The sequence below is a fragment of the Heterodontus francisci genome, chromosome 28, assembly GCF_036365525.1.
Source record: "Heterodontus francisci isolate sHetFra1 chromosome 28, sHetFra1.hap1, whole genome shotgun sequence".
Classification (NCBI taxonomy): Eukaryota; Metazoa; Chordata; class Chondrichthyes; order Heterodontiformes; family Heterodontidae; genus Heterodontus; species Heterodontus francisci.
This window is the reverse complement of record NC_090398.1, coordinates 2,205,460-2,230,038: the sequence shown is the minus strand read 5'-3', so window position 1 is coordinate 2,230,038 and position 24,579 is coordinate 2,205,460. Positions and strand designations below refer to the sequence as shown.

General features: G+C 54.5%; 1 protein-coding gene across 1 annotated transcript in view; it reads right to left on the bottom strand.

Moving 5' to 3' along the window:
• The window catches only part of LOC137385192 (palmitoyltransferase ZDHHC5-like), a 102,376-nt gene that overhangs the window by 57,046 nt on the left and 20,751 nt on the right, over nt 1-24,579 (bottom strand). Inside the window, exons 4-5 of the mRNA XM_068060179.1 lie at nt 10,799-10,920; nt 578-735 (exon numbers count right to left, since the gene is read on the bottom strand). Coding sequence (XP_067916280.1) covers nt 578-735; nt 10,799-10,920 — 280 coding nt within the window. The remainder of the gene's footprint in view (nt 1-577; nt 736-10,798; nt 10,921-24,579) is intronic.

Here is a 24,579-nt window from a genome sequence, read left to right as displayed (position 1 = left end):
ACAGTGAGAGTGTATGAGTGAGACAGTGAGAGTGTATGAGTGAGACAGTGAGAGTGTATGAGTGAGACAGTGAGAGTGTATGAGTGAGACAGTGAGAGAGCGTGCAGGAACAAGAGTGCGCGCACACGTGAGTGAGTGCGCACGCGAGAAAGGGAGGATGAGCCCGAGCGCGAGGGAGGGGGAGGGGGAGAGGGTGAGCCCGTGCACGAGGGAGGGGGTGTGGGGGTGGGGAGAAGAGAGAGGGTGAGCTAGCGTGCACACGCGTGTGAGAGGGGGGCGTGGAGGGAGAGGGTGAGCCCGTGCGCGCGCGAGGGGGGCAGAGGAGGGCGCGAGGGAGGGAGCATAAGAGAGTGCGTGTGCAAGAGTGAGCGCGCGCGCATGCATGAGACAGTGAGTCTGCGTGGGAATGCACGCGCAAGCAAGTGAGCACCACTTTTTGTGTCGGCTGGTAAGCAAGAGGCTGCCATGTGGACAAGTATCAGGTCTGTAGCTCGTGCCCACAGAGCTTGTGCCCCTAATGAGAGTCAGGACCTGCAGGGAGAGGAGGGTAAAAACAAGGCAGTTGAGCCACCGGTACCTCCACACAGTTGTCGCAGACGCTGCAGTGCGAGCACCGGGGCGGACGGTAGAATCGGCAGGTCGAGCACCACTTCATCCGGACCTGGATGCCTTTGATCTCCACATTCTTGTACAGTGGAGCACGGAAATCGTCATCCTTATCTTCATCTTCGTCAGCTGAGAAACAGACAGCGATGTGGACAGAAGCGGAGAGAGAGGGGGAGGCAGAGGCGGAGAGAGGGGGGGAGGCAGAGGCGGAGAGAGGGGGGGAGGCAGAGGCGGAGAGAGGGGGGGCAGAGGCGGAGAGAGGGGGGGAGGCAGAGGCGGAGAGAGGGGGGGAGGCAGAGGCGGAGAGAGGGGGGGAGGCAGAGGCGGAGAGAGGGGGGGAGGCAGAGGCGGAGAGAGGGGGGGAGGCAGAGGCGGAGAGAGGGGGGGAGGCAGAGGCGGAGAGAGGGGGGGAGGCAGAGGCGGAGAGAGGGGGGGAGGCAGAGGCGGAGAGAGGGGGGGAGGCAGAGGCGGAGAGAGGGGGGGAGGCAGAGGCGGAGAGAGGGGGGGAGGCAGAGGCGGAGAGAGGGGGGGAGGCAGAGGCGGAGAGAGGGGGGGAGGCAGAGGCGGAGAGAGGGGGGGAGGCAGAGGCGGAGAGAGGGGGGGAGGCAGAGGCGGAGAGAGGGGGGGAGGCAGAGGCGGAGAGAGGGGGGGAGGCAGAGGCGGAGAGAGGGGGGGAGGCAGAGGCGGAGAGAGGGGGGGAGGCAGAGGCGGAGAGAGGGGGGGAGGCAGAGGCGGAGAGAGGGGGGGAGGCAGAGGCGGAGAGAGGGGGGGAGGCAGAGGCGGAGAGAGGGGGGGAGGCAGAGGCGGAGAGAGGGGGGGAGGCAGAGGCGGAGAGAGGGGGGGAGGCAGAGGCGGAGAGAGGGGGGGAGGCAGAGGCGGAGAGAGGGGGGGAGGCAGAGGCGGAGAGAGGGGGGGAGGCAGAGGCGGAGAGAGGGGGGGAGGCAGAGGCGGAGAGAGGGGGGGAGGCAGAGGCGGAGAGAGGGGGGGAGGCAGAGGCGGAGAGAGGGGGGGAGGCAGAGGCGGAGAGAGGGGGGGAGGCAGAGGCGGAGAGAGGGGGGGAGGCAGAGGCGGAGAGAGGGGGGGAGGCAGAGGCGGAGAGAGGGGGGGAGGCAGAGGCGGAGAGAGGGGGGGAGGCAGAGGCGGAGAGAGGGGGGGAGGCAGAGGCGGAGAGAGGGGGGGAGGCAGAGGCGGAGAGAGGGGGGGAGGCAGAGGCGGAGAGAGGGGGGGAGGCAGAGGCGGAGAGAGGGGGGGAGGCAGAGGCGGAGAGAGGGGGGGAGGCAGAGGCGGAGAGAGGGGGGGAGGCAGAGGCGGAGAGAGGGGGGGAGGCAGAGGCGGAGAGAGGGGAGGAGGCAGAGGCGGAGAGAGGGGGGGAGGCAGAGGCGGAGAGAGGGGGGGAGGCAGAGGCGGAGAGAGGGGGGGGAGGCAGAGGCGGAGAGAGGGGGGGGAGGCAGAGGCGGAGAGAGGGGGGGAGGCAGAGGCGGAGAGAGGGGGGGAGGCAGAGGCGGAGAGAGGGGGGGAGGCAGAGGCGGAGAGAGGGGGGGAGGCAGAGGCGGAGAGAGGGGGGGAGGCAGAGGCGGAGAGAGGGGGGGAGGCAGAGGCGGAGAGAGGGGGGGAGGCAGAGGCGGAGAGAGGGGGGGAGGCAGAGGCGGAGAGAGGGGGGGAGGCAGAGGCGGAGAGAGGGGGGGAGGCAGAGGCGGAGAGAGGGGGGGAGGCAGAGGCGGAGAGAGGGGGGGGAGGCAGAGGCGGAGAGAGGGGGGGGAGGCAGAGGCGGAGAGAGGGGGGGAGGCAGAGGCGGAGAGAGGGGGGGAGGCAGAGGCGGAGAGAGGGGGGGAGGCAGAGGCGGAGAGAGGGGGGGAGGCAGAGGCGGAGAGAGGGGGGGAGGCAGAGGCGGAGAGAGGGGGGGAGGCAGAGGCGGAGAGAGGGGGGGAGGCAGAGGCGGAGAGAGGGGGGGAGGCAGAGGCGGTGAGAGGGGGGGTGGCAGAGGCGGAGAGAGGGGGAGAGGCAGAGGCGGAGAGAGGGGGGGAGGCAGAGGCGGAGAGAGAGGGGGGAGGCAGAGGCGGAGAGAGAGGGGGGAGGCAGAGGCGGAGAGTGAGGGGGGAGGCAGAGGCGGAGAGAGAGGGGGGAGGCAGAGGCGGAAAGAGAGGGGGAGGCAGAGGCGGAGAGAGGGGGGGAGGCAGAGGCGGAGAGAGGGGGGGAGGCAGAGGCGGAGGGGGGGGGAGGCAGAGACAGAGAGAGAGAGGGGGCAGAGGCGGACAGAGAGAGGGGGCAGAGGCGGACAGAGAGAGAGAGGGGGCAGAGGCGGACAGAGAGAGAGAGGGGGCAGAGGCGGACAGAGAGAGAGAGAGGGGGCAGAGGCAGACAGAGAGAGGGGGCAGAGGCAGACAGAGAGAGGGGGCAGAGGCAGAGAGAGAGAGGGGGCAGAGGCAGAGAGAGAGAGGGGGCAGAGGCAGAGAGAGAGGGGGCAGAGGCAGAGAGAGAGAGGGGGCAGAGGCAGAGAGAGAGAGGGGGCAGAGGCAGAGAGAGAGAGGGGGCAGAGGCAGAGAGAGAGAGGGGGCAGAGGCAGAGAGAGAGAGGGGGCAGAGGCAGAGAGAGAGAGGGGGCAGAGGCAGAGAGAGAGGGGGCAGAGGCAGACAGAGAGAGGGGGCAGAGGCAGACAGAGAGAGGGGGCAGAGGCAGAGAGAAAGAGGGGGCAAAGGCAGAGAGAGAGAGGGGGCAGAGGCAGAGAGAGAGAGGGGGCAGAGGCAGAGAGAGAGAGGGGGCAGAGGCAGAGAGAGAGAGGGCAGAGGCAGAGAGAGAGAGGGGGCAGAGGCAGAGAGAGAAAGGGGGCAGAGGCAGAGAGAGAGAGGGGGCAGAGGCAGAGAGAGAGAGGGGCAGAGGCAGAGAGAGAGAGGGGGCAGAGGCAGAGAGAGAGAGGGGGCAGAGGCAGAGAGAGAGAGGGGGCAGAGGCGGACAGAGAGAGAGAGGGGGCAGAGGCGGACAGAGAGAGAGAGGGGGCAGAGGCGGACAGAGAGAGAGAGGGGGCAGAGGCGGACAGAGAGAGAGAGAGGGGGGCAGAGGCAGAGAGAGAGAGAGAGAGAGAGGGGGGGCAGAGGCAGAGAGAGAGAGAGAGAGAGGGGGCAGAGGCAGAGAGAGAGAGAGAGAGAGAGAGAGAGAGAGAGAGAGAGAGAGAGAGAGAGAGAGAGAGAGAGAGAGAGAGAGAGGGAGGGGGGGCAGAGGCGGACAGAGAGAGAGAGGGGGGCAGAGGCGGAGAGAGAGAGAGAGAGAGGGGGGCAGAGGCGGAGAGAGAGAGAGAGGGGGCAGAGGCGGAGAGAGAGAGAGAGAGAGAGGGGGCAGAGGCGGAGAGAGAGAGAGAGAGAGGGGGGCAGAGGCGGAGAGAGAGAGAGAGGGGGCAGAGGCGGAGAGAGAGAGAGAGAGGGGGCAGAGGCGGAGAGAGAGAGGGGGGCAGAGGCGGAGAGACAGAGAGAGAGAGGGGGCAGAGGCGGAGAGAGAGAGAGAGAGAGGGGGCAGAGGCGGAGAGAGAGAGAGAGGGGGGCAGAGGCGGAGAGAGAGAGAGAGAGAGAGAGGGGGCAGAGGCGGAGAGAGGGGGGGGGGCAGAGGCGGAGAGAGAGAGAGAGAGAGGGGGGCAGAGGCGGAGAGATAGTTGGACAGACAGCAATATAGAGAGGGCGAGGCAGAGGAAGGGTGAGACAAAAGGTAGTTGGTGTGAGTAGGGACTAATGTCATCAGACTGAGAAGCATCTCTGGTAAAGTCCTCATTCCTTGCTGCCCACTGGTGTCACTGTGATGTACTTCCCCACTGTCCCCATCTCTCCTCTGACCAAACTAACATCTCCTTAATAAAAACAGAAAGTGCTGGAAATACTCAGCAGGTGAGACAGCATCTGTGGAGAGAGAAGCAGAATTAACATTTCAAGTGTACGGCCTTTCATCAGAGCCGAACTGATGAAAGGTCATGGACCTGAAATGTTAACTCTGCTTCTCTCTCCATAAGTGCTGCCAGATCTGCTGAGTATTTCCAGCACTTTCTGTTTTTATTTCAGATTGTCCTTATGTGGCTCGGTGTCAAATTTTGTGTAGCACGACAGGCCATTTGGCCCAACTGGTCCATGCCAATGTTTACGTACCACACGAGCCTCCTCCCACCCCATCAACTAGAAGATGTCACTTTTCCCACATCACTCCTCCTCAGGAGAGAACTCAAGGGGTTTGGTAGTAAGATGTAGTAGGTGTGCTGAGACACGGTTCATGTCAAAAATAGGCCTGCCTGCACTTCCGTCAATGTAAATTCCCTGTGTGCTTGCCAACAGCGGAAGTAGCAAATGGAAGCTTCCTGAAGTTCACACTGTTAACAGCTATGGGGATGGAGGGTTTGCGGGGTGTTGGGGCAGAGCAGACTTCAATCAGATCCACCTCCGCTACAGTCTCTGTGGTTCTGTTTATGCCTCTCGCCCACACGGCTCACACTGTAAAGTGAGATGGCAGCTGTCTGCAAACTCCCTCAACCAACGTCACTGAAACGATCATCTGGTCGTTATCACATTGCTGGTGGTGGGGGCTTGCTGTGTGCAAGTTGGCTGCCACGTCCCGAAATGACAACATTACTGGTCCAGCTCCCTCTCGAGGGTGCACAGAGAATATATCTAACACTCATTCTCCCCGCACTGCTGTGATCAGTGAGAAGTGGTCATTTTTGGACTTTGCGCACCTGGATTAGACCACACCCTGAATATCGAAACCCAAGGGAATACAAAGCCTCCGACCTGTCCTGCATGATTTTCCAAATCATGCTTGTCCAAATTCCAACAGACTCTCGCAGCGGGTGAGGTTCCGGCCAGAAGCACAATGCTGGAAAACTACCTCTGAACACTTAGTTGAAAACAGTTTGTAATCTATTTTAACTTAAATACATGCCTTTGCATTTAGCTGAACATACAATACACGAACAGGAACAGGAGGAGGCCCATTCAGCCCCTTCTCCAGCCTGTTACACAGGAACAGGAGGAGGCCCATTCAGCCCCTTCTCCAGCCTGTTACACTGGAACAGGAGGAGGCCCATTCAGCCCCTTCTCCAGCCTGTTACACAGGAACAGGAGGAGGCCCATTCAGCCCCTTCTCCAGCCTGTTACACTGGAACAGGAGGAGGCCCATTCAGCCCCTTCTCCAGCCTGTTACACGGGAACAGGAGGAGGCCCATTCAGCCCCTTCTCCAGCCTGTTACACGGGAACAGGAGGAGACCCATTCAGCCCCTTCTCCAGCCTGTTACACAGGAACAGGAGGAGGCCCATTCAGCCCCTTCTCCAGCCTGTTACACTGGAACAGGAGGAGGCCCATTCAGCCCCTTCTCCAGCCTGTTACACTGGAACAGGAGGAGGCCCATTCAGCCCCTTCTCCAGCCTGTTACACTGGAACAGGAGGAGGCCCATTCAGCCCCTTCTCCAGCCTGTTACACTGGAACAGGAGGAGGCCCATTCAGCCCCTTCTCCAGCCTGTTACACGGGAACAGGAGGAGGCCCATTCAGCCCCTTCTCCGGCCTGTTACACTGGAACAGGAGGAGGCCCATTCAGCCCCTTCTCCGGCCTGTTACACTGGAACAGGAGGAGGCCCACTCAGCCCCTTCTCCAGCCTGTTACACTGGAACAGGAGGAGGCCCATTCAGCCCCTTCTCCAGCCTGTTACAATGGAACAGGAGGAGGCCCATTCAGCCCCTTCTCCAGCCTGTTACACTGGAACAGGAGGAGGCCCATTCAGCCCCTTCTCCAGCCTGTTACACTGGAACAGGACGAGGCCCATTCAGCCCCTTCTCCAGCTGTTACACTGGAACAGGAGGAGGCCCATTCAGCCCCTTCTCCAGCCTGTTACACTGGAACAGGAGGAGGCCCATTCAGCCCCTTCTCCAGCCTGTTACACGGGAACAGGAGGAGGCCCATTCAGCCCCTTCTCCAGCCTGTTACACGGGAACAGGAGGAGGCCCATTCAGCCCCTTCTCCGGCCTGTTACACGAGAAAAGGAGGAGGCCCATTCAGCCCCTTCTCCAGCCTGTTACACTGGAACAGGAGGAGGCCCATTCAGCCCCTTCTCCAGCCTGTTACACTGGAACAGGAGGAGGCCCATTCAGCCCCTTCTCCGGCCTGTTACACTGGAACAGGAGGAGGCCCATTCAGCCCCTTCTCCAGCCTGTTACACTGGAACAGGAGGAGGCCCATTCAGCCCTTTCTCCAGCCTGTTACACTGGAACAGGAGGAGGCCCATTCAGCCCCTTCTCCAGCCTGTTACACTGGAACAGAAGGAGGCCCATTCAGCCCCTTCTCCAGCCTGTTACACTGGAACAGGAGGAGGCCCATTCAGCCCCTTCTCCAGCCTGTTACACAGGAACAGGAGGAGGCCCATTCAGCCCCTTCTCCAGCCTGTTACACGGCAACAGGAGGAGGCCCATTCCGCCCCTTCTCCAGGCTGTTACACTGGAACAGGAGGAGGCCCATTCCGCCCCTTCTCCAGCCTGTTACACTGGAACAGGAGGAGGCCCATTCAGCCCCTTCTCCAGCCTGTTACACGGGAACAGGAGGAGGCCCATTCAGCCCCTTCTCCAGCCTGTTACACTGGAACAGGAGGAGGCCCATTCAGCCCCTTCTCCAGCCTGTTACACGGGAACAGGAGGAGGCCCATTCAGCCCCTTCTCCAGCCTGTTACACTGCAACAGGAGGAGGCCCATTCTGCCCCTTCTCCAGCCTGTTACACTGGAACAGGAGGAGGCCCATTCAGCCCCTTCTCCAGCCTGTTACACTGGAACAGGAGGAGGCCCATTCAGCCCCTTCTCCAGCCTGTTACACTGGAACAGGAGGAGGCCCATTCAGCCCCTTCTCCAGCCTGTTACACTGGAACAGGAGGAGGCCCATTCAGCCCCTTCTCCAGCCTGTTACACGGGAACAGGAGGAGGCCCATTCAGCCCCTTCTCCAGCCTGTTACACTGGAACAGGAGGAGGCCCATTCAGCCCCTTCTCCAGCCTGTTACACTGGAACAGGAGGAGGCCCATTCAGCCTCTTCTCCAGCCTGTTACACTGGAACAGGAGGAGGCCCATTCAGCCCCTTCTCCGGCCTGTTACAAGGGAATAGGAGGAGGCCCATTCAGCCCCTTCTCCGGCCTGTTACACGGGAACAGGAGGAGGCCCATTCAGCCCCTTCTCCGGCCTGTTACACGGGAACAGGAGGAGGCCCATTCAGCCCCTTCTCCAGCCTGTTACACTGGAACAGGAGGAGGCCCATTCAGCCCCTTCTCCAGCCTGTTACACTGGAACAGGAGGAGGCCCATTCAGCCCCTTCTCCAGCCTGTTACACTGGAACAGGAGGAGGCCCATTCAGCCCCTTCTCCAGCCTGTTGCACTGGAACAGGAGGAGGCCCATTCAGCCCCTTCTCCAGCCTGTTACACAGGAACAGGAGGAGGCCCATTCAGCCCCTTCTCCAGCCTGTTACACTGGAACAGGACGAGGCCCATTCAGCCCCTTCTCCAGCCTGTTACACTGGAACAGGAGGAGGCCCATTCAGCCCCTTCTCCAGCCTGTTACACTGGAACAGGAGGAGGCCCATTCAGCCCCTTCTCCAGCCTGTTGCACTGGAACAGGAGGAGGCCCATTCAGCCCCTTCTCCAGCCTGTTACAGGGGAAAAGCAGGAGGCCCATTCAGCCCCTTTACCAGCCTGTTATACAGGAACAGGAGGAGGCCCATTCAGCCCCTTCTCCAGCCTGTTACACTGGAACAGGAGGAGGCCCATTCAGCCCCTTCTCCAGCCTGTTACACTGGAACAGGAGGAGGCCCATTCAGCCTCTTCTCCAGCCTGTTACACTGGAACAGGAGGAGGCCCATTCAGCCCCTTCTCCAGCCTGTTACACTGGAACAGGAGGAGGCCCATTCAGCCCCTTCTCCAGCCTGTTACAATGGAACAGGAGGCGGCCCATTCAGCCCCTTCTCCAGCCTGTTACAATGGAACAGGAGGAGGCCCGTTCAGCCCCTCGAGCCCGTTACACAGAAACAGGAGGAGGCCCATTCAGCCCCTCCTCGTGCCTGTGGTACTGAACAAATTGTTAGAGCTGCGGGCTGGTAAGTCCCCAGGTCCTAATGGACTTCATCCTCGGGTCTTAAAAGAAGTGGCTAGTGAGATAGTTGATGTGGTGGTTTTAATTTTCCAAAATTCCCTAGATTCAGGGAAGGTTCCGTTAGACTGGAAAATAACCCTTTATTCAAAAAGGGAGGGAGACAGAAAGCAGGAAAATACAGGCCAGTTAGCTTAATATCTTAGTGAAAATATGAGAAGCTATTATGAAAGACGCTATAGCAGGGCACTTAGAAAAATTGAAGGTAATCAGGCAGAGTCAGCATGGTTTTGTTAAAGGGAAATGATGTTTAACCAATTTATTGGAGTTCTTTGAGGGAGTTACATGCGCTGAAGATGAAGGGGAACCCGTGGATGTATTGTACTTAGATTTCCAGAAGGCATTTGATAAGGTACCACATCAAAGGTTATTGCAAATAATAATAGCTCATGATGTCGGGAGTAACATATTGGCTTGGATAGAAGATTTGCCAACAGGAAACAGAGAGTAGGTATAAATGGGTCATTTTCTGGTTGGCAAGATGTAATGAGTGGTGTGCCACAGGGATCAGTGCTGGGGCCTCAACTTTTTACAATTTATATAAATGACTTAGATGAAGGGACCGAAGGTTTGGTAGCTAAATTTGCTGATGGCACAAAGATAGGTAGGAAAGTAAGTTGTGAAGAGGACATAAGGAGGCTACAACGGGATAGAGATAGGTTAAATGAGTGGGAAAAAATCTGGCAGATGGAGTATAATGTGGGAAAATGTGAAGTTGTCCATTTTGGCAGGAAGAATAAAGAAGAAGCTTATGATCTAAATGGTGAGAGATTGCAGAGCTCTGAGATGCAGAGGGGTCTGGGTGTCCTAGTGCATGAATCGCAAAAGGTTAGTATGTAGGTACAGCAAGTAATTAGGAAAGCTAATAGAATGTTATTGTTTATCGCCAGGGGAATTGAATATAAAAGTAGGGAGGTTATGCTTCAGTTATACAGAGCATTGGTGAGACCACATCTAGAATACTGTGTACAGTACTGGTCTCCTGATTTAAAGAAGGAGGTAAATGCATTGGAAGCAGTTCAGAGAAGACTTATCAGACTGATACCTGGAATGGGCGGGTTATCTCATGAGGAAAGATTGGACAGGCTAGGCTTGTATCCAGAGGAATTTAAAAGAGGAGACTTGATTGAAACATACAAAATCCTGAGGGGTCTTGACAGGGTGGATGTGGAAAGGATGTTTCCCCTTGTGGGAGAATCTAGAACCAGGGGTCACTGTTTAAAAATAAGTCATCGCCAATTTAAGACAGAGATGAGGAGAAAGTTTTTCTCTCAGAGGGTCGTGAGTCTTTGAAACTCTCTTCCTCAAAAGGCGGTGGAAACAGTGTCTTTGAATATGTTTAAGGCAGAGATGGATAGATTCTTGATAAGCAAGGGGGTGAAAGGTTATCGGGAGTAGGCGGGAATGTGGAGAAATCAGTTCAGCCATGAACTTATTGAATGGCAGAGCAGGCTTGAGGGGCTGTGTGGCCTACTCTTGCTCCTATTTCGTATGTTCGTACGTATGAACAGGAGGAGGCCTATTCAGCCCCCTCGAGCCTGTTACACAGAAACAGGAGGAGGCCCACTCAGCCCCCTCCAGCCCAATCCTCTATTTAATTAGCCCTTGGCTGCTCTGGACCTCAACTCCATTTACCCATCTTGGTTCTGTAACCCTTGTCTAACAAAAATCTATCAACCTCCGTTGTGAAATTTCCAACAGCTTTTTCAGGGGGAGAGTGTTCCAGATTTCCACTCCCCTTTGTGTGAAGAAGTACTTCCTGACATCACCCCTGAATGGCCTGGCTCTCACTTTAAGGTTCTGCCCCCTTCTTCTGGACTCCCCTCACCACACCACAACCAGAGGAAATAGTTTCTCCCTAGCGATCCGATCAACTCCTTAATCACCTTAAAAACCTCGATCAGATCACCCCTTAAACCTCAATATAATTCTACACAACCTGTCCTCAGAATTTAACCTCCCCTTTGGCTCCCGTGACGGACAGTCAGCGCCTGCAAGGGCGAGCAAACCCCATTCACGGTGAAAAGGGGATGTGGAGGCTCACCTCGTGGGAAGATGCCGGGGTCCATGAACGTAGCCATGCTGAAGTTTGCCAGGACAAAGAGGAAGATAATCACGTTGTAGATGGGGATGGCAGGGGAGAAGGCCTGGCTGAGCCATGGGCACCTGTGGGGAAAGGAGAGAGACAGACAAACAAATACATTAGGGTCACATCGCCAGACTCCCTGATATGAGCTTGATTTCTACATGGTCACTGAACACTTGTCCCTTCCAAAGAAGGAGCTCCCATGATTACTGTGCCTTTCACAACCCAGGACATCCCAAAACTCTTCAGAGACAGGAGGGCACTTCCTTTTAAATGTAGGGAAATGCAGTGTTCAATTTGCACACAGCAAGATCCCACAAACAGCAACCAGATAACGACCAGACCATCGGTTTTTCTTCGGTGACCTTGGTTGAGAGGTAAATACTGAGCCCAGGAGACTGGGGATAATCCACAGCACCAACCACCGGCCAGGTCGTCTTCTGGGGCAGATGAGACCTTGGTTCAACATCTCATTTTCGGTACTGCCCCTGCCGGCCAGGGAGCACTTCCTCGGTGCTGCCCCATCGGTGCTGTTGCCAACAGTCAGGAAGAACCTGCAAGCCCCCTTGGTGCTGCCCCCACCAGCCTGGGAGTGCTCCCTCGGTGCGGCCCCCCCGCCAGCTGGGGAGCTCTCCCTCAGTGCGGCCCCCGCAGGCCGGGGAGCTCTCCCTCAGTGCAGCCCCCGCTGGCCGGGCAGTGCTCCCTCAGTGCGGCCCCCGCCGGCCGGGGAGCGCTCCCTCAGTGCAGCCCCCGCAGCTCTCCCTCGGTGCAGCCCCCACCGGCCAAGGTGCAATCCCTCGGTGCGGCCCCCGCCGGCTGGGGGGAGCTTCATTGATGCTGCCTCTGCCGGCTGGGGAGAGCTCCCCCCGGCATTGGCACCAGCAGTGTCAGCCAGGATATTCTGCTCCAGTGTCTGGAATGGTGACTCGAACCCACGACCTTCTGATTCAAAGGTGAGAATGTGACCCACTGAATCACAGCTCTCAAAGCTTAAAAGGCATCATCCTAAACATCAACCTTCTTCTCCCTGCATCCTCACTGTGCTGGACAAAGCCTCGTTTGCCCCATCTCCTGCTGCAACTCATCCTCTTCCCAGGATCTCCGGGAATTCCTTGCCTCCTCCAATCTTTCCTTCCCTCTATGAGCTTTCAAAATCACAAGCTGGTTTGTAACTGAGCTTTGGCAGCCAAGCTACTTCTAGTGCTTGACGTAGGCGTCTCAGGCAACGGTGAACTGCAGCTTCGAGTTGCAATGCTGAGGGAGCATCACACAGTCGGACAGTCAGTACTGAGGGAGCGTCGCACTGTCGGACAGTCAGTAATGAGGGAGGGCTGCACTGTCGAAGGGTCAGTACTGAGGGAGTGCTGCACTGTCGGAGTGTCAGTACTGAGGGAGCGCTGCACTGTCGAAGGGTCAGTACAGAGGGAGTGCTCCACTGTCGGAGGGTCAGTACTGAGGGAGTGCTGCACTGTCGGACAGTCAGTAATGAGGGAGGGCTGCACTGTCGAAGGGTCAGTACTGAGGGAGCGCTGCACTGTCGAAGGGTCAGTACTGAGGGAGTGCTGCACTGTCGGAGTGTCAGTACTGAGGGAGCGCTGCACTGTCGAAGGGTCAGTACTGAGGGAGTGCTCCACTGTCGGAGGGTCAGTACTGAGGGAGTGCTGCACTGTCGGACAGTCAGTAATGAGGGAGGGCTGCACTGTCGAAGGGTCAGTACTGAGGGAGCGCTGCACTGTCGGAGGGTCAGTACTGAGGGAGTGCTGCACTGTCGAAGGGTCAGTACTGAGGGAGTGCTGCACTGTCGAAGGGTCAGTACAGAGGGAGTGCTCCACTGTCAGAGGGTCAGTACTGAGGGAGTGCTGCACTGTCGGAATGTCAGTACTGAGGGAGCGCTGCACTGTCGAAGGGTCAGTACTGTGAGAGTGCTGCACTGTCAAAGGGTCAGTACAGAGGGAGTGCTCCACTGTCGGACAGTCAGTAATGAGGGAGGGCTGCACTGTCGAAGGGTCAGTACTGAGGGAGTGCTCCACTGTCGGAGGGTCAGTACTGAGGGAGTGCTGCACTGTCGGAATGTCAGTACTGAGGGAGCGCTGCACTGTCGAAGGGTCAGTACTGTGAGAGTGCTGCACTGTCAAAGGGTCAGTACAGAGGGAGTGCTGCACTGTGGGAGGGTCAGTACCGAGGGAGTGCTGCACTGTGGGAGGGTCAGTACCGAGGGAGTGCTGCACTGTCGGAGGGTCAGTACCGAGGGAGTGCTGCACTGTCGGAGGGTCAGTACCGAGGGAGTGCTGCACTGTCGGAGGGTCAGTACCGAGGGAGTGCTGCACTGTCGGAGGGTCAGTACCGAGGGAGTGCTGCACTGTCGGAGGGTCAGTACCGAGGGAGTGCTGCACTGTCGGAAGGTCAGTACCGAGGGAGTGCTGCACTGTCGGAGGGTCAGTACCGAGGGAGTGCTGCACTGTCGGAAGGTCAGTACCGAGGGAGTGCTGCACTGTCGGAGGGTCAGTACCGAGGGAGTGCTGCACTGTCGGAGGGTCAGTACTGAGGGAGTGCTGCACTGTCGGAGGGTCAGTACTGAGGGAGTGCTGCACTGTCGGAGGGTCAGTACTGAGGGAGTGCTGCACTGTCGGAGGGTCAGTACTGAGGGAGTGCTGCACTGTCGGAGGGTCAGTACTGTGTGAGTGCTGCACAGTCGAGAGGGTCAGTACTGAGAGAGTGCTGCACTGTTGCAGGGTCAGTACTGAAGGAGTGCCACACTGTCGGAGGGTCAGTACTGAGGCAGTGCTGCACTGTCGGAGGGTCGGTACTGAGGGAGTGCTGCACTGTCGGAGGGTCAGTACTGTGTGAGTGCTGCACTGTCGAGAGTGTCAGTCCTGAGAGAGTGCTGCACTGTTGCAGGGTCAGTACTGAGGGAGTGCTGCACTGTCGGAGGGTCGGTACTGAGGGAGTGCTGCACTGTCGGAGGGTCAGTACTGAGGGAGTGCTGCACTGTCGGAGGGTCAGTACTGAGAGAGTGCTGCACTGTTGCAGGGTCAGTACTGAAGGAGTGCCACACTGTCGGAGGGTCAGTACTGAGAGAATGCTGCATCTTTGGAGATGCCTTCTTTCAGATGAGGTACTGAACAGAGGCCCAAGTATGTCATCTCAGATGGATGCAAAAGATCCCATGAATACTATTGGAAGAGGAGCAGGGCAGCCTTCAATCAACATGACAAAAAAAAATATATATGCACACTGATCTCACTGCTGCTTGTGGAAGTTTGTTGTGTTTAAGTTGGCTGCTGCATTTCCTGTTACACTGACTACACTTTGAAAAGTACTTCAATAGCTGTGAAGCATTTTGGGACATCGTGAATCTCTGACCAGAGGAAACAGTTTCTCCGCATCCATCTCATCAAATCCTTTAATCATTTTGAACATCTTGATCAGATCACTCCCTAAACCTTCAAAGCCTCAAGGGAGTACAAGACAGGTTTAGGCAACTGTCATAATTTACCCCTTTAAGTCTCAGCATCATTATGGTCAATTTGTACTGCACGCACTCCAAGGCAAACATATCCTTCCTCAGGTGCAGTGCCCAGAACTGAACATAGTTACTCCTGATGGGGCTTGACAAAAACTCGGTAGAACTGAAGTACTAACTTCCTCCCCTTTGTATACGAGACCGCTTGAAATAAAGGCCTTCATTGCAGTAACCTCCATCCCCGGCCTGTGCTGAGTTAACTGGCCTTGGGTCGGTTGGAGCGCCTCACTATTTACTGGGGTTATTCCCGGGAATGTGTCAATATTTACTATAGAAAAATAAGAACAGGACAAGGCCATTCAATGAGATCGTGGCTGGTCTGTATCTTAACACCCACCTGTCTTGGCCCCATTTCCCTCATATCCTTGCAAAGGAAAAATCTATCAACCTCAGATTTTATAAATTATTAATGGTGCTGGCATTTACAGCTTTTTTGCGCGAGTGCGTTCAACAACTCTACCACCCTTTGTGTGAAGTAAAGCTTCCTAACAGCTCTCCTGAATGGCCCAGCTCTGATTGTAAGGTTGAGCCCCCCACCTTATCCTAGACTCCCACCCCACCAGCAGGAAAAAGTTTCGCTCCTATCAATCCCTTTCAAAATCCTAAATACGTCAATCAGATCATCCCTGAACCTCCGATATTCTCAGGAAGACAGGGCCAGTTTATGTCATCTCTCCTCAATCTTGGAGCCATGGTAACATTCTGGTGAATTTACACCGCACACCTTCCAAGGTCCGCGTATCCTCCCCTTTATAATCCGGCTCTCTGGTTATAAAAACTAATATTCCATGAGCCTTTTTAGGTTTTTTTTGTACCTGGCTCCACCATTTCGAGCTTCTCACTGTTTAAAAAATACTCGGGTCTTTCCTTTTTTGGTCCAAAAAGGATGACAATATTTACAGGGATCAGCTTTCTGCAACGCTCTGGCCTAAAGCACAGAACTATCCCTCATTCAGCTCTTCATAGGCCCAAGAGAAAACAGGCACAGAAGGAGGTGGCTTATGGTGGGGTTCAGTAGCATTATTGGGGCAGAATCGGGGGAGCTTGGAACTGGGTGCTGGCAACAGGAAGCAGTCCATCACCCCGGCAGCAACGACTGGCTAAGCACAGATATTAATTCCACATTTCAAAGTGCTCATACCAGTACCAACACCAGTGCCAGGCCTGTGAACACCAGTACTTCACTCTAGTCTGATGTAACTAGAGACCATCAATATAAGATCGTCACTCATAAATCCCATCGGGAATTCAGGAGAAACTACTTTCCCCAGAGAGTAGTGATAATGTGGCACTCGCTCCCACAGGGAGCGGTTGAGGTGAACAGTGTCGATGTGTTTAAGGGAAAGCTGGATAAACACACGAGGGAGAAAGGAATAGAAGCTTGGAGGAAGCATTACTGTGGACCCCTTCCCAAACTGCAAGTGCGTAAAGGGGCAGTGTGGAGTAGCAGTGTGAAAATGACAAACAGTGAGCCACGCCCTGACAATCCAGCACCTAAAATACGTGGCTCTGCCTCTATTTATACAAACACTTCTTTCTTGTTGCTTTGTTCTGTTTGAGTCCTGTGGGGCTAAGAGCTTTGGAAACTGCTGTCTCAGTGCAGATGCCTCATTTGCAGATAAGTCCCAAATCAAAAACACTAAGAGCTGTTGGCAGCAGTGAGGTGAGATCTGTGCAAATACCCAGGCACACAGACTGAAACTTTACACAAGGCCTGGGAGCACTCGATGCTGACACTGGATATAAAGTGGAGGGCACACTGTCAGGGTAATGTAGAGGGAGCTCTACACTGTATCTAACCCGTGCTGTACCTGTCCTGGGAGCACTCGATGCTGACACTGGGAAGAAGGTGGGGGGGGGACACACTGTCAGGGTAATGTAGAGGGAGCTCTACACTGTATCTAACCCGTACTGTGCCTGTCCTGGGAGCACTCGATGCTGACACTGGATATAAAGTGGGGGGACACACTGTCAGGTTAATGCAGAGGGAGCTCTACACTGTATCTAACCCGTACTGTACCTGTCCTGAGAGCACTCGATGCTGACACTGGGTATAAAGTGGGGGGGGACACACTGTCAGGGTAATGTAGAGGGAGCTCTACACTGTATCTAACCCGTACTGTACCTGTCCTGGGAGCACTCGATGCTGACACTGGGTATAAAGTGGGGGGGGGACACACTGTCAGGGTAATGTAGAGGGAGCTCTACACTGTATCTAACCCGTACTGTGCCTGTCCTGGGAGCACTCGATGCTGACACTGGGTATAAAGTGGGGTGGGGGGGGGACACTGTCAGGGTAATGTAGAGGGAGCTCTACGCTGTATCTAACCCTTTTTTTGTTGTTTGATGAGGACAGTGTAGAGTGACCTTTACTCTGTATTCCACCTGTACCTGCCCTGAGACCATTCAGTACTGCCTCTGCGACAGTGCAGTGCTCCCTCAGTGCCACTCCTGTAACAGTGCAGCACGACTTCAGTCCTGGCAACCGAGATGTGTCAATCTGGATCATGGGGCTCAAATCCCCGGAGTTAGGTGGAGGAGGTGGTTGGGGGGTGGGGGGGGGGGGGTGCGTAACCTGGAAAAATCGAACCCAGGATCATTCTGACTCGGAGGTGAGAGTGCTTTCCCACTGCACCACCGATAGTCACATGGCAGTGCAATGGAAAGATCAATAATGCAAGGGCCGAAAAAATGCTCCATCATGGGCAGGGTCACTTGAGACAGAAGTTCATGAGTCACTGATGACACATAGACCAAGCTTATTTCACAACACAACCTCCACACATATTTGCAGATGAGCCCAATGTCGCAATGCTGGCCTCAAACCAGCTTCGACTTTCAGTCAGCAAGCAGAGAAATAGCCTCGTTGCAGAACTGTGTTCAAACTTGCATTTATGCAACGCCTTTCACAACCTCAGGACCTCCCCCAAAAGGGTTTTAAAGCCAACCAAGTACTTTTTGAAGCATGATCGCTGTTGTAACACAGGAAATGGTGTGCGCAGCAAGCTCCCACACCAGCAATCCCATAATGACCAGATCATCTGTTTTAAAACATGTTGGTGAGGGATAATTACTCCCCAGGACAGACCCCAGTGCTCTTCTTCAAAATAATGCCACTGGATCTGTGACATCCACCTGAGAGGGCAGATCAAAGCATGTCCTCGGTTTAAACAGTAGGAAACAGAATGAAACACAGCGTTTGAAAAAGAGCGTTGTTGGGCAATGCACTACCCAAGGTGAAGGAAATGTGGGTGGTTATACAGCAATGTAACTTGCATGGTGAGGCTGAAATTAGGGAAATCCATGTCAGACAGGCGGTGGCAAACACAACATATGTGGTGAATATGCGGAAGAGGAGAATTTACAGATGCACGATCAACATTACCCTGCGGAAGTGGTTATTTATCAGCAGTTCACGCAGGCAGACGTTTCCCCTCTCCTTCCTAATGCAGCAAGACCCAAGATTGCAAACACAGCTCAGAGAGATGCGTCTTGGCGACGCCCTCATCTGTGCTGAGGCACAGTGGCGCAGTGGTTAGCCCCGCAGCCTCACAGCTCCAGGGACCCGGGTTCGATTCTGGGTACTGCCTGTGCGGAGTTTGAAAGTTCTCCCTGTGTCTGCGTGGGTTTCCTCCGGGTGCTCCGGTTTCCTCCCACATGCCAAAGACGTGCAGGTTGATAGGTTAATTGGCCATTATAAATTTCCCCTAGTATAGGGAGGTGGAGGGGAAATATCGGGACAGGTGGGGATGTGGTAGGAATATGGGATTAGTGTAGGATTAGTATAAATGGGTGGTTGATGGTCGGCACAGACTCGGTGGGCCGAAGGGCCTGTTTCAGTGCTGTATCTCTAAACTAACATCTCGCTGAGTAAAGCCTTACAACACTCCCTCTATCTCAGTAACCTCCTCCAGCCCGATAACCCTCCCTATCTCTGTAATCTCCTCCAGCCCCAACAACACTCCGTATCTCTGTAACCTCCTCCAGCCCCCACAACCCTCCCCCTCCCTATAACCTCCTCCAGCCCCTACAACCCTCCCTATCGCTGTAACCTCCTCCAGCCCCTAGAACCCTCCCTATTTCAGTCACCTCCCCCAGCCCCGACAACTCTCCCCATCTCTGTAACCTCCTCCAGCCCGACAACCCTCCCTATCTCTGTAACCTCCTCAAGCCCGACAACCCTCCCTATCTCAATAACCTCCTCCAACCCCTACAACAATCCCTATCTCTGTAACCTCCTCCAGCCCCTACAACCCTACCTATCTCAGTAACCTCCCCCAGCTCCTACAACCCAATCTCTGTAACCTGCTCCAGCCCCTGCAACCCTCCCTATCTCTGTAACCTGCTCCAGCCCCTACAACCCTCCCTATCTCTAACTTCCTCAGCCCCTACAACCCTCCCTATTTCAGTAACCTCCCCCAGCCCCTACAATGCTCCCTATTTCAGTAACCTCCCCCAGCCCCTACAATGCTCCCTATCTCAATAACCTCCTCCCACCCCTACAACAATCCCCATCTCTGTATTCTCCTCCAGCCCTACCTATCTCTGTAACCTCCTCCAGCCCTACAACCCTCCTTCTTTCTGTAACTTCCTCCAGCCCCTACAACCCTATCTCTGTAACATCCTCCAGCCTCTACAACCCTCCCTGTCTCTGCAATCTCCTCCTGTCTCTGCAACCTCCTCCAGCCCCTACAACCCTCCCTATCTCTGTAACCTCCTCCAGCCCCTACAACCCTATCGCTGTAACCTCCTCCAGCCCCTACAACCCTCCCTATCGCTGTAACCTCCTCCAACCCCTACAACCCTCCCTATCTCTGTAACCTCCTCCAGCCCCTACAACCCTATCGCTGTAACCTCTTCCAGCCCCTACAACCTTCCCTATCTCTGTAACCTCCTCCAGCCCCTACAACCCTCCTTATCTCTGTAACTCCTCCAGCGCCTACAACCCTCCCTATCCCTGTAACCTCCTCCAGCCCCTACATCCCTACCTCTGTAACTGTGGTACTATCATCCCTCTCGGGCGAAAATACATGATCCCACAGACATGACTGGAAGAAGAACAGGGTTCTCTGCAGTGTCCTCGGCCCAATATGTATCCCCCACCACAACCTGTATAGCACAGCATCACTGCTCTTACCCGTTAAGACTTGTTCCAATGTTGCTCGCATGACACAAATAGCACACTGGGAAAGGAAACAGAAAGAGAAAAAAAAAGCAAACAGCGGGGATTTGATTCCCCAAAGTCACGTTGCAGGATGGGAACACATACAGCATCATGCAACACGCGAGGGGGCTTTGCAACCCTTCGTGCCTGTGCTGGCTCTTTGAAATTGCGATCCACCTGCTCTTTCCCCCGCAGTGCTGTAAATTTCTCCTTTTCAAGTATGTACTCAATTTTCTTTTGAAAGTTATTACTGAATCTGTTCCTAGCACCCTTTCAGTCAGTGCATTGTGTTAAATAAATTCCCCACACCTCCCCTCTAATTCTTTTGCCAATGATCTTAAATTTGTGTCCTTCTGGTTACTGACCCTCCTGCCACTGGAAACAATTTCTCCCTATCTATTCTATCAACACCCTTCATACAACACAGTCGAATCATCGAAAGATTAGAGCACAGAAAGAGGCCATTCAGTCCATCGCGTCCGTGCCGTCTCTCTGTAAGAGCAGCTCACCTTGTCCCACTCCACCTGCCGTTTCCTCGTAGCCCTGCAAATTTTTTCTTTTCAGATAATTATCCAATTCCCTGTTGGCAGCCATGATTGAATCTGCCTCCACCACACTCTCAGGCCGTGCACTTCAGATCCTAGCCACTCGTTGTGTGAAAATGTTTTTTTTTAAATTCATTCATGGGATGTGGGCGTCGCTGGCCAGGCCAGCATTTATTGACCATCCCTAATTGCCCTTGAGAAGGTGGTGGTGAGCTGCCTTCTTGAACCGCTGCAGTCCATGTGGGGTAGGTACACCCACAGTGCTGGTAGGAAGGGAGTTCCAGGATTTTGACCCAGCAACAGTGAAGGAACGGCGATATAGTTCCAAGTCAGGATGGTGTGTGACTTGGAGGGGAACTTGCAAGTGGTGGTGTTCCCATGTATCTGCTGCCCTTGTCCTTCTAGTTGGTAGAGGTTGTGAGTTTGGAAGATGCTGTCTAAGGAGCCTTGGTGAGTTGCTGCAGTGCATCATGTAGATGGTACACACTGCTGCCACTGTGCGTCGGTGGTGAAGGGAGTGTATGTTTGTAGATGGGGTGCCAATCAAGTGGGTTACTTTGTCCTGGATGGTGTCGAGCTTCTTGAGTGTTTTTGGAGCTGCACCCATCCAGGCAAGTGGAGAGTATTCCATCACACTCCTGACTTGTGCCTTGTTGATGGTGGACAGGCTTTGGGGAGTCAGGAAGTGGGTTACTCATCGCAGGATTCCTTGCCTCTGACCTGCTCTTGTAGCCATGGTATTTATATGGCTACTCCAGTTCAGTTTCTGGTCAATGGTAGCCCTAGGATATTGATAGTGGGGGATTCAGCGATGGTAATGCCATTGAATGTCATGGGGAGATGGTTAGATTCCCTCTTGTTGGAGATGGTCACTGCCTGGCACTTGTGTGGCACGAATGTTACTTGCCACTTGTCAGCCCAAACCTGGATATTGTCCAGGTCTTGCTGCATTTCTATACAGACTGCTTCAGTATCTGAGGAGTCACGAATGGTGCTGAACATTGTGCAATCATCAGCAAACATCCCCACTTCTGACCTTATGTTTGAAGGAAGCAGCTGAAGATGGTTGGGCCGAGGACACTACCCTGAGGAACTCCTGCAGTGATGTCCTGGAGCTCAGATGATTGACCTCCAACAACCACAACCATCTTCCTTTGCGCTCAGTATGACTCCAACCAGCTGAGAGTTTTCCCCCTGATTCCCATTGACTCCAGTTTTGCTAGGGCTGCTTGATGTCATACTCAGTCAAATGCTGCCTTGATATCATATCTCTCCATGTTTGAACCAAGGCTGTAATGAGGTCAGGAGCTGAGTGGCCCTGGCAGAACCCAACCAGAGCATTACTGAGCAGGTTATTGCTAAGCAAGTGCTGCTTGATGGCACTGTCGATGACACCTTCCATCACTTTGCTGATGATTGAGGGTCGACTGACGGGGCGGTAATTGGCCGGGTTGGATTTGTCCTGCTTTTGTGTACAGGACATACCTGGGCAATTTTCCACATTGCAGGGTAGATGCCAGTGTTGTCGCTGTACTGGAACAGCTTGGCTAGGGGCGCGGAAAGTTCTGGAACACAGGTCTTCGGTAATATTGCCGGAATATTGTCAGGACCCACAGCCTTTGCAGTATCCAGTGCCTTCAGTCGTTTTTTGATATCACGCAGAGTGAATCGAATTGGCTGAAGTTTGGCATCTGTGATGCTGGGGACTTCAGGAGGAGGCCGAGATGGATCATCAACTCGGCACTTCTGGCTGAAGATTGTTGCAAATGCTTCTGCCTTATCTTTCACACTGATATGCTGGGCTCCCCCATCATTGAGGATGGGGATATTTGTGGAGCCACCTCCTCCAGTTAGTTGTTTAATTGTCCACCACCATCCACGGCTGGATGTGGCAGGACTGCAGAGCTTAGATCTGATCTGTTGGTTATGGGTTTGCTGAGCTGTCTATTGCATGCTGCTTATACAGTTTGGCACGCAAGTAGTCCTGGTTGTAGCTTCACCAGGTTGATACCTCATTTTGAGGTATGCCTGGTGCTGCTCCTGGCATGCCCTCCTGCACTCTTCATCGAATCAGGGTTGGACTACTGGCTTGATGGTAATGGTAGAGTGGGGGATATGCCGGGCCATGAGGTTACAGATTGTCGTCGAGTACAATTCTGTTGCAGCTGATGGCCCACAGTGCCTCATGGATGCCCAGTTTTGCATTGCTAAGTCTGTTTGAAATCTATCCCATTTAGCACGGTGGTAGTGCCACACAACACGATGGACGGATCCTCAATCTGAAGGCGGGACTTCGTCTCCTCAAGGACCGTGCAGTGGTCACTCCTACCAATACAGTCATGCACAGAAGCATCTGCAGCAGGCAGATTGGTGAGGACAAGGTCAAGTATGTTTTTCTCTCGTGTTGGTTCCCCCACCACATGCCGCAGACCCAATCTAGCAGCGATATCCTTCAGTACTCGACCAGCTCGGTCAGTAGTGGTGCTACCGAGAAACTCTTGGTGCTGGACATTGAAGTCCCCCAAATAGAGTACATTTTGTGCCCTTGCCACCCTCAGTGCTGTACAACATGGAGGAGCACTGACTCATCAGCTAAGGGAGGACAGTAGGTGGTAATCAGTAGGAAGTCACCTTGCCCATGTTTGACCTGATGCCATGAGACATCATGGGATCCGGAGTCGATGTTGAGGACTCCCAGGGCAACTCCCTCCCTACTGTCCCGCCACCTCTTCTGGGTCTGTCCTGCTGGTGGGACAGGACATACACACGGATCGTGATTGCAGTCTGGGGCATTGTCTGTAAGGTATGATTCGGTGAGTATGACTATGTCAGGCTGTTGCTTGACTAGTCTGTGGGACAGCTCTCCCAACTTTGGCACAAGCCCCCAGCTGTTAGTAAGGAGGACTTTGCAGGGTCGAAAGGGCTGGGTTTGCCGTTGCTGTTTCCGGTGCCTAGGTCGATGCTGGTGGTCCGTCCAGTTTCATTCCTTTTTATTTCTTTATGTCACCTTTCTTTTTTTTTGCCAATCATCTTAAATCAGTGTCCTTTGGCTCTGGATCCTTCCACCAATGGGAACAGTTTCTCCCCATCTACTCTGTCCAGACCCATCATGATTTTGAACATTAAAGCTCTCCATTACCTTCTCTGCTCTAAGGAGCGCAATCCCAGCTTCTCCAGTCTCCCCACAGTCAGTGAACTCCCTCATCCCTGGTATTATTCTGAACAATCTCCTCTGCAACCTCTCTCGGACCTCGACATCCTTCCTGAAGAAAGACTCTCTTTTCTATATCGCCTGTCACAATCTCAGGATATCCCAAAATGCTTTACAGCCAATAATGTGTTAGTTTTTTTTTTGAAGTGCAGTCACTGTTGTAATGTAGGAAACATGACAGTCAATTTGCAGACAGCAAGGCCCCACAACCCGCAACATTATAACCACTGGCTAGGTTGATCTTAGTGATGTTGACTGCGGGATAAATATCGGCCAGGCCATCGGGGAGTACTCCCCCACTCTTCTTCCAATAGTGGCTGAGAGGTCTTTTATGTCCACCTGGACAGTGCAGCATTTCTTAAGTACTGCCTCTCTGGCAGCGCAGCACTGCCTCGGTGCTGCACTGGAGTGTCAGCCTTGCTTTTGTACTCAAGCCCCTGGAGTTGAACTTGAACCCATGAACTTCGGACTCAGAGGTGGGACTGAGCCACGGTTGACAGTTAAAGCACGGGGCTGGGAATTGGGCACAACTGATCAATGCCAACACTACTGGTGCCAGTACCGAGGGAGCACTGCGCTGTCGGAAGTGCCATCTTTTGGGTGAGATGTTAAACCGAGGCCCCTGATCTGTCTGTCCAGGTGGATGCCCAAGATCCCACGGCCATTATTCAGAGAGCAGGGGAGCTCGCCCGGGAATCCAAGTCAGCATGTCCCCTCAAAAACCATAAGTGAAGGAACATTTATGGCAGTGCCACGTGTACGAACCGCTAAATGGAATGCATTTTTAAAGTCATCCACTGGGTGTGAAACACTTACCATGTTTCTGAGACACACAAGGCTGTCTTTGCAGATAAACTGTGCCACATGACCCAGAAAATCCCCAAGCTGAATCACTGGATTGTGCAGAGTCAGCTACGCTTGATTAGGGCATTACAACTGACCTCTGCTGATGACTAACACATACCCCTCTTTCAATATCTGGTCAGGATAGGATCAGGCTCGGCTATAATACCCTGTACATTCCAACAAAAAAAAGACTTGCTCGAACGTCCCTTCAGGGAAAGGAAACCTGCGATCCTTACCCAGTCTGGGCCTGTATGTGACTCCAGTCCAAAACCAACAGCAGCTGACTCTTAACTTCCCTCTGAAGTGGCCACTCAATTTGTTTCAAAACAGCTGCCCAGCAGGTTCAAGAAGGTGGCCCACCAGCACCTTCCCAGGGGAACTCGGGACAGGCAATAAGTACCAGCCTTGCTTACGACCTGTACCACTGCCGATTCAGGTTCTCGGCTTGCC